The 17,034-nt window shown below is 46.8% G+C and overlaps 1 protein-coding gene across 5 annotated transcripts in view; it reads right to left on the reverse strand.

Annotated features, from left to right (window-relative positions):
* Positions 1 to 17,034, reverse strand: part of FBXO42 (F-box protein 42) — a 113,526-nt gene that overhangs the window by 20,644 nt on the left and 75,848 nt on the right. Inside the window, exon 2 of one of the 5 annotated variants that reach the window (XM_062190505.1) lies at positions 953 to 1,136. The exons of the other annotated variants lie outside the window; for them this stretch is intronic. Within the exon in view, the coding sequence (XP_062046489.1) occupies positions 953 to 1,127 (175 nt within the window). The 5' untranslated portion in view covers positions 1,128 to 1,136. The remainder of the gene's footprint in view (positions 1 to 952; positions 1,137 to 17,034) is intronic. 5 annotated transcript variants of the gene reach the window in all.

Raw genomic sequence — 17,034 nt, forward strand, 5'->3', positions numbered from 1 at the left:
TTCTGAGAGAGGCCAATTCATCTTCTGCACCTGTTTCCGCCAGACTCAGCCAGCTGGGCAGTGCCCGCCCCCACCTAGTCCGCTGAGATCACACACTAATTTCTTCTGAAACACCCTCACAGACACATGTAAAATAATGATGCACCAGGGTTCAAGAGTTTTGTTCTGCTTAACATGATGCATGTGTCCTGTGTAGTACCCAACACTCACTAATCCTCTGTTCAGAAATCAGCTTTTTACGTCTCTTATGTAACCTTAAAAAATATTTGCTTATATTTTATTGTAAAGGTAGAGAGACAAAGAGAGATCTTCCATCAGCTGGTTTACTCCCCACATGCCCATAACAGATAGGCTAAGTCAGAAACCAGGAACTCAATCTGGATCTCCCATGTGGATGGCAGGAACCCAAGTATCTGAACCATCACCTGCTGCCTCCCAGGATACGCCTCTGCAGGAAGCTGGAATGAAGTAGAGAAGCCAGGACTCAAACCAGGAACTCTGATATGGGAAGCAGGTGTCCCTCCATCAAGCACCTGCCCCACAAACAGCTTTTTAAAATATGAATTGTGGGGGCTGGTGCTGTGGCACAGCGGGTTAAAGCCTTGGCTTGAAGCACCACCATCTCATATGGGTGCCGGTTCTAGTCCCGGCTGCTCCTCTTCCGATCCAGCTCTCTGCTGTGGCCTGGGATAGCAGCAGAAGATGGCCCATGCACTTAGGTCCTGCACCCGCGTGGGAGACCCAGAAGCAGCTCCTGGCTCCTGGCTTTGGATTGGTGCAGCTCTGGCCGTTGTAGCCATCTGGGGAGTGAACCAGCGGATGGAAGACCTCTCTCTCTGTCTGTCTCTACCTTTCTATGTAACTCTATCTTTCAAATAAATAAAATAATATGAATTGTGGTTTTCAGGATTTCAACACTTTGGGACTTAAAAACATGCTATTTTATTTTTACGTATTTGAAAGGCAGAGACAAAAATCTCTTCATCTGCTGGTCCACTTTCCAAATGCCTGCAACAGCCAGGGCTGGGCCAGGTGGAAGCTAGTAACCATGAAATCAATGCAGTCTCCCACGTGGGTGCAGGAATCCAAGTATTTGGCTTATCACCACCGCCTCCCAGGGTGTGCATTAGCAGAATCTGGAATAGAAAACAGAGCTGGGATTTGAACACAGGCATTTCAATACAGGATGCATCCAATGGTTTATTTTCTTTTGTAAAAATATTTATTTATTTATTAATCTGAAAGGCAGAGTTACAGAGAGGCAGAGGCAGAGAGAGAGGTTTTCCATCCACTGGTTCACTCCCCAAATGGCTGGAGCTAGGCCAATACTAAGCCAGGAGCCTGGAACGTTTTCCAGTCTCCCATGTGGGTGCAGGGACCATCTTCTACTGCTATCCTAGGCCCCAGCAGAGAGCTGAATCAGAACTGGAGCAGCCGGGACTAGAACTGGCATCCACATGGGGCCACAGCGCCAGCCCATCTTTTTTTTTTTTTTTTTTTTTTTAAAGATGTATTTATTTGAAAGGGAGAGTCAGAGAAAGAGATGAGCAGAGATTTCTCCCACATGCTGGTTCATTTCCCAAATGGCCACAACAGCCAGGGCTGGACCAGGCTGAACCCAGGAGCATCTTCTGGGTCTCCCACCTGGGTGCAAGGGTCCAAGGACTTGGGGCCATCCTGTGCCCCAAGTGCCTTTCCCAGGTGCCTTAGCAGGGAGCTGGATCAGAAGTGAAGTAGCCAGGACTCAAGCTGGCACCCATACAGGAGGCCAGCACTGCAGGCCATGGCTTTAACCTGCTGTACCATAGCACCGGTCCTGATCCAAAGGCTTCTTAATTGCTGTGCCAAACGCAGTCTCCAACATTTTGGGTTTTGGTCTTTTGGGATGATGATTAGTACCAAATATAAACACCCTTCCCCTAAGAAAACATAAAATGAAGGTTTTACACTCATTAGGACCTTTCTTGGCCTGTCTTCAAAACACTGAGGCCAGTGGGTTCTACATGTAGTACAAGTGTCACTATTGAGGCAGGAGGGTGTCACTCCCATTGAACGTCTCATGAAGCAGCACAGGATCAGAGGCGCCCGGGCTGAAGGGACAGATATGGAGTCCGAGCCTGTTCCCCTAGAACCTATGGCCATTCTCAGAAGGCATCATTTCCCAAACACTCCACAGGTCGCCTCATCAGAGAGCAGATGTGATCAATAGAGCAAATTTCAAAACAAGGCACAAGACCAAAAAACAGCTGTGGGAAACTGGGCAGATGAGCACCCTGTATGACAGAAATAACATTCTCTGACATTGCTAATTGGTTCAGATGTTTCCCAAGGTTCCTATGAAACCAAAAGAAAATTTTACATGTGAAAGACAGTGGTAGAGGGGCCAGCACTGTGGTGCAGTGAGTTAAAGCCCTGGCCTGAAGCGCCAGCATCCCAAATGGGCTCCGGTTCTAGTCCCGGCTTCTCCTCTTCCCATCTAGCTCTCTGCTATGGCCTGGGAAAGCAGCAGAAGATGGCCCAAGTCGTTGGGCCCCTGCACCCACGTGGGAGACCTGGAAGAAGCTCCTGGCTCCTGGTTTCGGATCAGAGCAGCTCCGGCCATTGCAGCCATCTGGGGAGTGAACCAGAGGAGGGAAGACCTGTTTCTTTCTTTTTTTTTTTTTGACAAGCAGAGTGGACAATGAGAGAGAGAGAGAGACAGAGAGAAAGGTCTTCCTTTTGCCGTTGGTTCACCCTCCAATGGCCGCTGCGGCCGGCGTGCTGCGGCTGGTGCACCGCGCTGATCCGAAGGCAGGAGCCAGGTGCTTCTCCTGGCCTCCCATGCAGGTGCAGGGCCCAAGGACTTGGGCCATCCTCCACTGCCTTCCCGGGCCATAGTAGAGAGCTGGCCTGGAAGAGGGGCAACTGGGATAGAATCCGGCGCCCCGACCGGGACTAGAACCCGGTGTGCCGGTGCCACAAGGTGGAGGATTAGCCTATTGAGCCACGGCGCCAGCCAACCGGTTTCTTTCTTTCTTTCTTTTTTTGACAAGCAGAGTAGACAGTGAGAGAGAGAGACAGAGAGAAAGGTCTTCCTTTGCCGTTGGTTCACCCTCCAATGGCCACTGCGGCCGGTGCACCGTGCTGATCCAGTGGCAGGAGCCAGGTGCTTCTCCTGGTCTCCCACGCAGGTGCAGGGCCCAAGGACTTGGGCCATCCTCCACTGCACTCCCGGGCCACAGCAAAGAGCTGGCCTGGAAGAGGGGCAACCGGGACAGAATCCAGCGCCCCGACCTGGACTAGAACCTGGTGTGCTGGCGCCGCAAGGCAGAGGACTAGCCTATTGAGCCACGGCGCCAGCAAGACCTGTTTCTCTGTCTTTTTACATCTCCACACTATGGTCATTATTTATTAATACTGTTGATTTATTAAGGAGATATAAATGATACTTCCTATTTGACTACTTATCAAGTACTATTAAGAGTTAAGCATTTTATATGTCTTACTTCATTTAGTCATTATAACCTTACAATGTAGATTTTTTTTTTTTTTAATGTTTACTTATTTTAATTTACTTGAAAGGCAGGGCAAGAGCAATTGTCTGCTGGGTCACTTCCCAAATGCTCCCAATAGCCAGGGCTGGGTTAGGCTGCAGTTAGAACTCCATCCAGGTTTCCCACATGGGTGGCATGGGCTCAAGTACTTGAGCCATCCTCCCATGCTTCCCAGGACACATTAGCGGGAAGCTGGATCAGAAGTGGAGCAGCCAGAACTTGAACCAGCACTCTGATACGGGATGTGGACGTCCCAAGCTGTGGCTTAACCCCCCCGCACCACAATGCCAGCCCCACAATGTGTGTGTTATTACTTGCCCCACCTAACAGATGCATAACAGCAGCAGTAAAAGCTAATGCATAATGCTTACTAGGGACAAGACACTGTTCCATGTGCCTCCAGAAACCAAAAAATAAATAAATAAAATAAAATAAAATAAAGGGTGTAGTAACTGCAGGATCAATTAGTGCAAGGTTTAGGTCAGAGTCCCCACAAGAAAAGATGTTTCAGGGCCTCCAGGAAGAACTCTGAGGCTCACAGTGCCTCTGCTCCCTCCCATTCTCTGACCCACACAGCTGGCTCTGAGTGCTGGCGGCCAGGGCACCAACAGCCAAACGTCACCCGATGAGAAGCAAATTTACAATGCCATCACTTTTGTGGTAACATGTATGGTCTCAACAAATAGAAGCTGCAAATTCAATCTAGGTCTCCCATAACATGAGTGGCAGGAACCCAACCACTTGAACCAACCCTGCTGCCTCCCAGGGTGAACATTAGCAGGAAGCTGGAGTCATGAGCTGGAGCTATGCACTGAACCCAGCTATTTTAAAATGGGACACGGTTATTGTAACTGCTAAGCTAAATGCCCTCCCCAGCACCTTCTTTTTTGCAGGCATCACAGGAGTTTGCATTTTACAGACAAAAATGTACAATTAACATGCAACTTTAGATTGTACATTTGGCACGTGGTTAAGTCACTGCTGCTTGGGGCACTCGCATCTGGTACTGGAGTGTCTGGGTTTGGGTCCTGGCTTGATTTCAGTTTCTTGCTAACGTGTACCCCGGGAGGCAGCAGTTGATGACTCAAGTATTTGTGTCCCTGCCAACCATGTGGAAGAGCCAGACTGGGTTCCAGGATCCTGCCTCTGGACCGGCCCAGTCCTGGCTGTGGCAGGTATATGAGAAGTGGACCAGCAGACGGAAGATTTGTCTTGTCTCTCTCTCTCTGCCTTTCAAAATATTAACAATGTGCAACGTCATAAAGAGCCTCGGCCTGAAATATTATAAACAGCAAAGCATTCCTCTAGAGTAGTAGTTGTCAAACTTCAGCTGCTTGGAAACAACTAGGGGATTTATGAAAGCACAGACCCCTGGGCCCACTTGACTTGCCCAGTTAGTAGATCTGGGTGGGACCTGAAAAGCCACATTTCTGACAGGTTCCCAGGCGACACTGATGGCCTGGGGACTGGACTTTGAGAACCATGTTCTGAGGGTTTAATAAACCTAAATAAGCCTATTAGACTATGCCCCAGGATCACGTTAAAAGGGCATGTGGTCATCCTTCTACCTCATTTCCAAATGCGGATGTTTTCTCCTAACACTGGCTGTCTCACCATGAATAAATAAACCCCTTCATTTTGGTAGAGTCAAGGACACAAGGGTCCAAAATGGATTTTACTTGACAAATGCTATAAAGGGGGCTGAAAGGCACTACTTTTAACATTTTCAATACACATACACTTCCCTTGAGGCATAAGAACAATAAATGTAAATATCTGTATACCCATCAGACAGCTTAAGAAAGACTAACACCTACATTTTAGAAGTCCCCTGTGTGCCTCACATTCTCCAGTAATTGTTACTCTGGATTTTGTTGGTCATTCTTTTGCTAGTTGTTAGTTTCACAACATACGTATCCCTAAATGCAACGTTAATTTTTGTATGTTTTTGAATTTTATATAAGTGGCTTAATGTATTTAAAAAAATTTCCCTGGTCATCATTATTTATGGGTCCTTGAACATAGATTGCAAAATAAATAAAAGGAAAAAATGGTTCAAACTACTGGTTTTTGGGGCTGGCACTGTGGTGTGGTGTGGTGTGTTAAGGGGTTGTGTGTGATGCCAGTATCCCGTAAGAGAAGGCTAGTTCAAGTCCTGGCTGCTCTGCTTCCAATCCAGCTCCCTGCTAATGTGACTGGGAAAGCAGGAGAAGATGGCCCAAGTACTTGGGCTCTGCCAGGCTCCTAGCTTCGGCCTGGTCCAGCCCTGACCACTATGATGATTTGGGGAGTTAATCAGCAGATGGAAGATTTCTTTTTTTGTCTCTCTTTCTCTGTCACTATGCCTTACAAATAATTAAAACTTAAAAAAAAAAACTACTAGCCGGCGCCGCGGCTCACTAGGCTAATCCTCCGCCTTGCAGCGCTGGCACACCGGGTTCTAGTCCCGGTCGGGGCACCGATCCTGTCCCGGTTGCCCCTCTTCCAGGCCAGCTCTCTGCTGTGGCCAGGGAGTACAGTGGAGGATGGCCCAAGTCCTTGGGCCCTGCACCCCATGGGAGACCAGGATAAGCACCTGGCTCCTGCCATCGGATCAGCGCGGTGCGCAGGCCGCAGCGCGCTACCGCGGCGGCCATTGGAGGGTGAACCAACGGCAAAAGGAAGACCTTTCTCTCTCTCTCTCTCTCTCTCACTGTCCACTCTGCCTGTCAAAAATTTAAAAAAATAAAAAAAAAACCTACTGTTTTTCAAGTAAATTACTTCTAAGACTTAATTCCAACAGAATAACTAATTTGCTAATAATAATTCTCTATGACTCTGAAAACAGAAAGATCCACAATCAGGAATTAGGGACTTAAAAGAGATAAAGTTTGAAAACAAAAAATTATGAGTATGAAAAATTTAACCTTAGGGTCGGTGCTGTGGCTAAGCAGGTTAAAGCCGTGGTCTGCAGCACCAGCATCCCATATGGGTGCTGGTTTGAGTCCTGGCTGCTCCATTTCTGGTCCAGCTCCCTGCTGGTGTGCCTGGGGGAGCAGTGGAGAATGGTCAAAATCCTTGGTGCATTAGCTTTCCCAGGTGCATCAGCAGGGAACTGGACTGGAAGTGGAGCAGCCAGGACTTGAACCAGTGCTCTGATGGGATGCCAGAATCACCACAATGTCGCCCCATGATTTGCTTTTTAAAGGAGGCATGGTCTAACTTTTATTTTCATTTGCTTGGGAGAAAACAAAGATTGCTTGATTATTTTCCATCTGCTGGTTCACTCCCCAAATGCCACAACAAGGGCTGAGCCAGGCAGCAGCCAGGAGCCAATAACTCAATCCAGGTCTCCCACATGGGGCCAGTACTTAAGCCATCATCTGCTGCCTCCCAGGATGCATTTGCAGGAAGCTGGACTAGAAGTTGGACAGTTGAGACTTCAAACAGCACTGATAAGGGATGTGAGTGTTCCAAGCAATTGCTAAACCCTCTGTGCCACAAAGCCCAACCCAAGTCTAAACCGCTTTAAACTGGCAGCCAAAAAAGCTATTCCTGAATGCTTTCAAGTTATTTTATTTCGTAGTTACGATGTAAAAGGGTCAGTAAAGAATGAATAATGAATGGTACTGAGGTTTGGGTCATATTTCCTATCTCATCTTAGAACATTTGCATGGCTGGCGCCACAGCTCACTAGGCTAATTCTCCACCTGCAGCGCTGGCACACCGGGTTCTAGTCCCGGTTGGGGCGCTGGATTCTGTCCCGGTTGCTCCTCTTCCAGTCCAGCTCTCTGCTGTGGCCCAGGAAGGCAGTGGAGGGTGGCCCAGGTCCTTGGGACCTGAACCCGCATGGGAGACCAGGAGGAAGCACCTGGCTCCTGGCTTTGGATTGGTGCAGCGCACTGGCCATAGCAGCCATTTGGGGGGTGAACCAACGGAAGGAAGACCTTACTCTCTGTCTCTCTCTCTCACTGTCTAACTCTGCCTGTCAAAAACAAACAAACAAACAAACAAACAAACAAACAAAAAAACACTTGCACATATACTTCCTCAGGGTAGGACCAATGAGAGACATTTATTTGCAGCTCTGTATGCAGTACTGAGGGCAAACGACCCAGAGGACCAGATTTACCAACACCCTACCTCGAGAATTCTTTCATGTGGGTGCTTGACTGTGGTGGTGAGAAGCCTCAAATTGGTGTGTGCATGGGAGTGGGAGAGATGAAGAAAATCAAAGCTGGGTTTTTTAGAAAACTCTGATGAAGTGTTGGACTTGGTTAGGGATATAATCACGGTAGCGTGTAAAATAACTGACCATGATGGCAAGGGTTCAGAGGCCAGGAGGAAGGCTAACTTGGAGAGGCATTTCCCACAGCAACACGCTAGCATCAGACTCAGAAAACCTAGAGAGCACAAGAGCACAGCCTGGCTCTTACAATGTAGGAGGCAACAGATTCTTTAAAAAAGAAAACTCCTAGAGTTACAGTTTAGCTGCTTTTTGCAAACTGCTTTTTTTTTTTTTTAATAATGCTGCTCTGAACATCCACGTACAAGTATTTTGTGCAGACAAGTTTGTTTTTTATTTTTTAAAGATTTTTATTTATTTGAGAGGTAGAGTTATAGACAGAGAGAGGGCGAGACAGAGAGGTCTTCCATCCCCGGTTCACTCCCAAAATGGCTGCAACAGCCAGAGCTGAGCTGATCTGAAACCAGGAGCCAGAACCAGCACCTATATGGGATGCCAGAGCCACAGGCGGACAATTAATCTGTGCAACAGCGTTGGCCCAACTGCTTTTTTTTTTTTTTTTTTTTTTGTAAAAACACTGCTTTAATGTTATATGTAATACTTTGTAAAAGGAATAAAAAAAACTTTAAAATTTGTGAGTATAAAGTCTGTTTTGACAATAAACACCTTAAAGACCAATAAGTATTCAGAATCATTTCCAAAGTAGATGGCCCAAAGATCACAGGCTTCTGCCTCAAAGAGAATCCATTTCTCCTGGTAAAAAAATGTTTCCAAGATAACATCAGTACGGTAAAGAATAATAAATAAACCTTTGTATCTATACAGCTGCTCACGTAAGATACAAAAATATAATGTCTTAATGAAGAAAGAAGACGGTAAATACAAAGTTGCAGAATGCCTAACTAAACTCCTATTTTCCAAGACTTGGTTATACCCAAGAATGCTCTTTAATTGAATCTGGGATTTAAGTTAGCCACCAAAGGCATGGTGCTGGATGCAAAAAAGTTATAACCCTCTGCATGGCCTTTGGGAACTCTGCCAGTAAACCCCTTCCTGTGCAGTCTAAAGGCTCTTCTGGGAGACAAAAGTAGGTGGCGAGGAAGCATCCTGAATCTGTCTTAATCCTAGCATTTGGCAGGTTGTACTGAAATTATCCATTAAGAGTTTCCCAGTAGAAGGCAACGATTATTTTTTATGAAAATGTTTGCTGAATTGAACCCAATCATGGAAGTTGAACAGTTTTAGCTCTGTCTTAAGATGAGATCAGAACTGGCTCCAACTAATGAAAACACATCCTGGAGTTGCACAGTTAAATCTAAGCATTTCTTTGGCTGTCCTCCTCTCTTCACCCCAAATTCTTCTTCCTTTTTATCTTTTCATATTTTATTGCTCAGTTGCATGGAACTCCATCTAGGTCTCCCACATGGGTGGCAGGGGCTCAAAGCACCTGGGTCATCTTCCACTGCTTTCCCAGGAACATTATGAGGGAGTTGGATCAGAAGTGATGTAGGGCTGGTGCTATGGCATAGTGAGTAGAGCCACTGCCTATAGTGCTGGCATCTCATATGGCCACCAGTTCAAGTCCTAGATGCTTCACTTCTGATCCAGCTCTCTGCTGTGGCCTGGGAAAGCAGAAGATAGCCCAAATCCTTGGGCCACTGCACACATGTGGGAGACCCAGAGGAAGCTCCTGACTCCTGGCTTCAGATCAGCCCAGCTGCAGCCACTGCAGCCAGTTGGGGAGCAAACCAGCTGATGGAAGACCTCTCTCTCTGTCTCTCCTCTCTCTGTGGAACTCTTTCAAATAAATAAATAAATCTTAAAAAAAAAAAAAAAGTGAAGTAGCTGGGATTCAAACTGTTGCTCTACGATATGGGATGCCAATGTAAGGCAACAATTTAACCCACTGTACTACAATGCTGGCCACATCAAGTACTTGCTTAATATAAAAACTTACTGATAATATACAGAGCTTATCTGGATCTCAGGCTCTAGGGTATACATTTTTATTATTATTATAATTATATCCACACACCTTTAAAAAATATTACAGGGGTGTAATGTTGTGGTGTAGTGAGTTAAGCTGTTGCCTGCAACACGGGCATCCCATATGGGTGCTGGCTGGAGTCTGATCCAGCTCTCAGCTAATACACCTAGGAAAGCAGTGGAGGATGGTTCAAGTGCTTGGGTCTCCGCATCAACACAAGAGATCTGAATGAAAATTACTGGCTCCTGGTTCCTGGCTCCAGCCTGGCCTGGCCCAACCCCAGCAGTTGTGGCCATTTGGGGAATGAGCCAATGGATGGAAGATCAATCTCCAATCTCTCCTCCCTCCCCCTCTTCTCCTCCCTCCCTATTGTTCTGCCTTTCAAACAAATAAATCTTTACATAGTTTTAAAAAATCACTCCCTGAATCATCTGCTCAAAATATCCAAACAAGAAGAGTTTTTGTAATGGGCATGAGAAATGTTTGCATCCTATAAAACTACATATACCACAGGCATGAACAGGAAGTAATTCTCTCTTGGCATTGCTTTCAGTGGCGATAAACAAACCCACATCAAAGACCACTTGAGGAACAGGGCAGCACTTAGCACTAACCCTTCACAGGAAAGCCAGTACTAGCTCCTTGTTGCCATTTCAAGGTCTTTTGATGTGACTTCTGGGGAGGAGAGGAGGTCTAGAGCCTCAGTTTAACCTGATAACTTGTTAATTGCGGTCTTAATCAGGGAGGCCTCTTTCAAGTGGCTCCACTTAGAAGTGAAAACAATGTTGCTAGTCACAAAATTTCTGGCTTGGTGTCAAAACAGGAAAATCCCAGTAAGCAGGGGGTGAGAGCCAAACTGGAATACAGTACAGTCTTATTCTCTCCTCTAGAGAACCCAAGGTTACCAAGATCTGGGCTATGCAAACTTTCCCACTCTCCTCTCCAGCAGGAGAGAATGTGTACCCACCTTAGAAAAACATATATTCTGGAAAAATCCCAGGATTTGGACTTTATAAAAAACAGGAAGGATTTCTTCCCTTGCTAGGGGAACCCACTGGCTCTGCTCTCATTCAGTATCCCAAGACCACCACAGGTCCAGGCAGCTGCAGGACTGCACAGGGCTAGAGGAAACAAGGAAAAATCACTACCTCAGAGAGATCACATAGGAACTGATCCAGCAGAGAGCTCTAAGGAACTTAAATACACCCTATGTCTTTTTTTAAAACAGAGATTACCTCATAAAGGTGGTGTCTAGACTTTGAGTGCTTCCCTTCTATGAAAACAGAAAAATGTAGATGGATATCCAAATATTATGCAGTCATTTTAATCAAAAGCACATCATTTTAATAAGAACAAATAGTTAAATAGGCCTTAAAAATAGTGAACAGAATTTTAATTCAATAGTTTGCTACCTTTTCCCCACATATGTCAGATTTCTTTTAAAAATCTATCCCTCCAGGGTGGGTGGTAGGCAGTTAAGTTTCCTCTTGAGATGTCTGCATCCCATACTGGAGGAGTGCCTGGTTTGAACCCCAGCTTTTGTTTCTGGTCCAGCTCCCTGCTAAAGCGCGTTCTGGGAGGCAGCAGATGACGGCCCAAGTGCTTGGGCTCCTGCCACTCACGTGGAGACCTGGATACAGTTCCTGGCTCCTGGCTCTAGCCTGGCCCAGCCCTGGCTGTTACAGACGTTTGGAAAGTGAACCAGCAGATGGAAGATCGCTCTCTGCCTTTCAAATAAAATTTAAAAAAAATTTTTTTTAATGTTTTTTAATTACAAATTTAAGTCCTGGCTCTAAAATATTTTGTAACTTATTTTAAATATCTTCATCTACTCTCTCAAATCACCTAGGTATTTTCTTATTTATATTTTCTTTGCATTGATCTGTTTAATGTATTTTCTGGGGTAGACTCTGTTTCTTGTTCACACTGTATCTGTAATACCTAAAGTAGTTTGGCCATATACTAAACAATAGCTAAAGGAATGAAAATTAATAAACAAAGGGATTAGACAGTTACTTTTCAAACTCTGGGGACCTCAAGGCTCCTCAAGGCTCCTCTCATGGGAAGATTTCATCACTAATACTAATTTCCAACGAATCGAGTTAGCAACACACGTACATGCTGCTGTGAAACTGAACTGCCTACAGCTGGCAGTGGTAGGCTGGATTTCTCCTCATGCCCACCTTCCCAAAAAGACCAGCTTTTTTCCCCAGCCTCCTGCCACTCATTTCAGTTAATCTCTGAGAATCCTCTGCAGAGTTCCAGCACCGTGAGTGACAGGGAAGCCTGCACATACTGACTCTCCTGGGATCAGTAATGCTAAGGCAGCTAGGTAGATAGTAGCCTATGTGCATAAGAGGGGCCAAAGAAAATTACAAGTTTTAAAGAAAACAAATTTATGTGCAATAGAACGAGGACACAAGTCTTGAAAGCAGGACCCAGCTGCTCGTCTGTCTCCCCATGCCTGTCCTTTATCCAAAGGAATTCACTGACTTGAGGGAGTGAGACAGCCGATCCAACAAGGTCAGGGTCACTGGCCTGAAGGACTCATTTGCTTTGCTTGATGGCCAGTACTGTCCAGAGGGGTTTGTTTGGGGGATTCTACATCTGGAACTCCCCACCCCTACTTTCACAGAAGAGGGAGGAGAGAAGAACTCACATCCATAAAGAATTCAGTCTGAATGCAGAGTGTGCTCTCAGTCCCTCAAGGAGACGCCTGCTGGTCTACCAGACCGGAGGAATTTCTGTCTCTTTACTGTTTTCAATAAAATTCTTTGCTAATCGCCCTCTCCTCTTCCTTTGCTCGTTCACGGGCCACACACTAAGTTGTCATCGATGGAACAAGTTGCCGGCGTTCAAATCAGCAGTAACGATGAAGGATTCTGCTGAACTGGGGAAGGAGCTTATCAAAATCATCAGTTCTTGTTATTCATGATCCTTAAATAAGTGAAGGGAAATGAACTTAAAAAAAAAATATGTATCTGAAAGGCAGGGTGACAGAGAGAGAAAAGAAAGAAGAGACAGAGATTCTATCTGCTGGTTCACTCCCCAAATGGTTGAAACAGCCAGGGCTGAACCAGGATGAAGCCAGGAGCCAGGAACCCATTTGGGTCTCCCATATGGGGTGCAGAGGCCAAAATACTTAGGGCATCATCTGCTGCTTTTCCAGACACATTAGCAGGGGGGCTGGATCAGAAGCAGGGCAGCCAGGACTTGAACTAGAAGGCTGTACCAGTTAGCTTCTGAATCTTCTTTTTCTATGACATCAAATGTGAGCATAAGAATGGACACATGGGGGCCGACGATGTTTGTGCAGTAGGTTGAGCATCTGCCTGCAGCACTGGCATCCCATATGGGCACTGGTCCGACCCTGGCCGTTTCACTTCCAATCCAGCTCTCTTGCTGTGGCCTGGGAAAGCAGTGGAAGATGGCCCAAGTCCTTGGGCCCCTGCACCCACATGGGAGACCGGGAAGAAGCTCCTGGCTCCTGAACAACCCAGCTCTGGCCATTGCAGCTATTTAAGGAGTGAACTAATGGATGGAAGACCTCTCTCTGTAACTCTGCCTATCAAGTAAATAAATAAATTTTAAAAAAGAAAAGAATGGACACGAGGCAAGGGCATTTCAGATACTTGTGAATCATGAAATACTAGCCTCACTGGCCTGTTTCAGTCAGAGTATCAAGAAAACCTTTTCTCATAGATGAAAGGAAAAAGAAATGCTAAAATCTTTTTTAATATTTATTTATTTATTTGGCAGATTTACAGAGAGGCAGAAGCAGAGAGAGAGAGAGGGGTCTTTCATCTGTTGGTTCACTCCCCAAATAGTCACAAAAGCTGAAGCTGGGCCTATCTGAAGCCAGGAGCCCTCCAGGTCTTCCACACAGGTGCAGGGGTCCAAGGACTTGGGCCATCTTCTACTGCTTTCTGAGGCCATAGCAGAGAGATGGATCGGAAGTCTCGAATCACTGCCCCTAAGGGATGCCGGCACTGCAGGCGGAGGCTTTACCCACTATGTCACAGTGCCAGCCCCAAAAAAAGATTTATTTACTTGAAAGAGAGAGGGAGACAGACAGACTGACAGACAAAGAGAAGGGGTCTTCCATCTGCTGGTTCACTCCCCAAGTGGCTGCAACAGGGCTAAACCCAGGAGCCAGGAACTTCATCTAGGTCTCCCAAATGTGTGGTAAGGGCCTACGTGTGGGCCATCCTCTGCTGCCCTTCCCAGGCCACCAGCAAGAAGCTGGATTGGAAGTGGAACAGCTGGGACAGGAACCACTGCCCACATGGGATGCCAGCATTGCAGGCGGTAGGTATACTTGCTGTGCCACAACCCCAGATCCCAAATGCTAAAATCTTATGTCTTAGGACAACAGTGTGCAGTCATGTATGCTGGGGCTGTCTCGAGAGTGATAACATATCCATACATCTACTTAGAGTGGGTCCCATTAGTAATGCCACTAAGCTACAACTTCAAAGTAAAAAATGAGCAATCCAGACTGCCTGATGAAAGCCGCGGAGAAGCCTCGCTCTACCTGGATTGAGCTTCCACTGATTAGCTGCTCACACCTTCTCTGACTGTCCTGTTCTTGTGCACAGACAGAGAGGGAAAATACGAACCTGCTTTCTGCTCACCAAGGGCTCCTCCCCCTACAGCACCAGGAAGGACTGTCAGCAGCCAGCTCACACACAGGTACCTGACGCCAGGCTGGGCACAGATACTTTGTGCTGCCACTCTTTAGGAGACTGCCTGCCTCCCCGTGGGAGGCAACCTGGACTTAGTCCCTGGACTGTAACCAAAGCTGGGGTGGACATTCTGTCATGAGCCCCATATCCAGTTCAGGACCTCTGTTGGATGGAGTTGGGCAGCATTAAGTAGAAACAATAATTTGATGAGGCCCAAAATATCTTACTTAGCAAGATATAAAAATGGCACTCCATTTTTGACCACCGACTGTTTGCCAGGTACTAGGGTCAGCAGTAAATAGAATCAACAGAAATTCCTGATCCCAGGCAGCATACCTGCTGGGAGCAGGAGAAAGTATGTTAGGTCAAGGTAAGTGTCAAGGGGAAAATGACAGAAGGCAGTCAGGGCAGGCCTCACTGGGGGTGACAGATGAACAACCTGTCTAGCAGGTGAAGGACAGAGACATAATGACAAACAGGAAGATCATGTTTCAGGCAGAAGAAATACCAGGCACACAGGCCCAGCACTGACTGAAACCCAGAAGGTCAGAGAGATGGGGGAGGGGCCTGTGGGCCAAACTGAGTGATCCCTAACCACCTTTCCCAGACCACTCTCCCCACTCTCCCCTCTGCATAACGAAATGGTCAGTGTGAAATATGCTATGAAGCCTGACCAGATCTCCACAAAGACTTACGAGCTACAATTTTCCAGAAGTGGAGGGCCTGGCTGAGGGAGCAAGGATGTGAACGAGAGACCCTAGGTGGCAGCAAGTACTATGCTTTGGATAAAAGGATCTCAGTCATCAAAATCTGAGTACAGAAAAATGTGTAGCTTTTCCTGATGTGATGGTACAACTTCCAGTTTTTACATGGCAATGTCTGGCATTTGATGAATTTTTATTGTGACAATTTCATCTCTCTCTGTTTTTTTTTTTGTTTGTTTGTTTTTTGTTTTTGACAGGCAGAGTGGACAGTGAGAGAGAGAGAGAGAGAGACAGGGAGAAAGGTCTTCCTTTACCGTTGGTTCACCTTCCAATGGCCGCTGCGGCCGATGCACCGCGCTGATCCAAAGCCAGCAGCCAGGTGCTTCTCCTGGTCTCCCATGCGGGTGCAGGGCCCAAGGACTTGGGCCATCCTCCACTGCACTCCCGGGCCACAGCAGAGAGCTGGACTGGAAGAGGAGCGACCAGGACAGAATCCGGCGCCCCAACCGGGACTAGAACCCAGTGTGCTGGCGCCGCAGGCAGAGGATTAGCCTATTGAGCTGCGGCGCCGGCAGACAATTTCATCTCATGAAAATTTCAACCAGTATTCCTAGAATGAACAATGGTAAAAGTATTCCTGCTGCATGGATATAAAGCTCCTAAACTGTTTTTTTCTGGATTCCCTGGAGACAAAGTCATTCTGCCTGACCTCTCATCCAAAGAACTCTGGGAATTTATGACCATTTGCCACTCCTCATCTCTAAGGAAGTCTAACTTTAGGAGTCTCCACTCCCTCTCTCCAGCTAAGTATTGTATTGTATGTGTTCTAAAGAAAACCTGAAAGGCAGGCATTACTATCTTTACCTTAAAGTTCAGGCAACTCAAATGTTAAATAACCTGCCTAAGGTCACCCAGTTAATGACAACTCAGATGCAGACCTGTGTCTGCATGGCACAAAAACTATGTTCTTCATGGTACTACCAGTAAGCCACCTTAAGAAGGCAAATCAAGCGCCGGGTTCTAGTCCCGGTTGCTCCTCTTCCAGTCCAGCTCTCTGCTGTGGCCCAGGAAGGCAGTGGTGGATGGCCCAAGTGCTTGGGCCCTGCACCCGCATGGGGGACCAGGAGGAAACACCAGGCTCCTGGCTTCGGATCAGTGTAACTACAGCCATAGCAGCCATTTGGGGGGTGAACCAACGGAAGGAAGACCTTTCTCTCTCTCTTTCTCTCTCTCTATCTGACAAATAAAAAAAAAAAAAGAAGGAAGAAGGAAGAAGGAAGAAGGAAGAAGAAGAAGGCGGCAAATCAAGGGACAGCAGTTCGATGCTCTCAGGATCAGAGTGCCTGCTTCTGGTCCTTGTTCTTCTGCTTTGGACCCGGCTTCCTGCTGATGTGCACCCTGAGAGGCAGCAGAGGACTGAAGGACCTGAGTCCCTGCCACCCACAGAGGAGACCCGAATGGAGTTCTGGGCTTCCTGCTCAGGCCTGGCCCAGCAGGCATTTGAAAACAGAACCAGAGGAAGAAAGATGGTTCCCTCCGTTTCTCTGCCTTTCAAATAAAATGAAAACAAATCAACAAAAATTTAAATTAAAAAAATCCTTCAAGCCGTGAAAATAAATTTAAGTGACATGCCACGCCCTCTGCTTACTATCCTCTCCTGACTGAGGATAAACATAACAGCCAGGTAGCTTGGCCACTCCCCCAAAACTCAAGGCAGGGTCAAGGACCAAGGGCAACTACAAACGAAGGAGAGGGAATGCCAGGAAACAGTACTCTCTCAACCAGGTAATCCAGGTTCACAGCAGCGGTGGAAACCACACTGACGGTGCAGACACTTGATCTGGTGTGCCAGAATGGCACTTTACCTCCGTGGTCTTCCTCCCAAAACCTCAGGACTACC

Source organism: Lepus europaeus, chromosome 5 (genome assembly GCF_033115175.1).
Source record: "Lepus europaeus isolate LE1 chromosome 5, mLepTim1.pri, whole genome shotgun sequence".
Classification (NCBI taxonomy): Eukaryota; Metazoa; Chordata; class Mammalia; order Lagomorpha; family Leporidae; genus Lepus; species Lepus europaeus.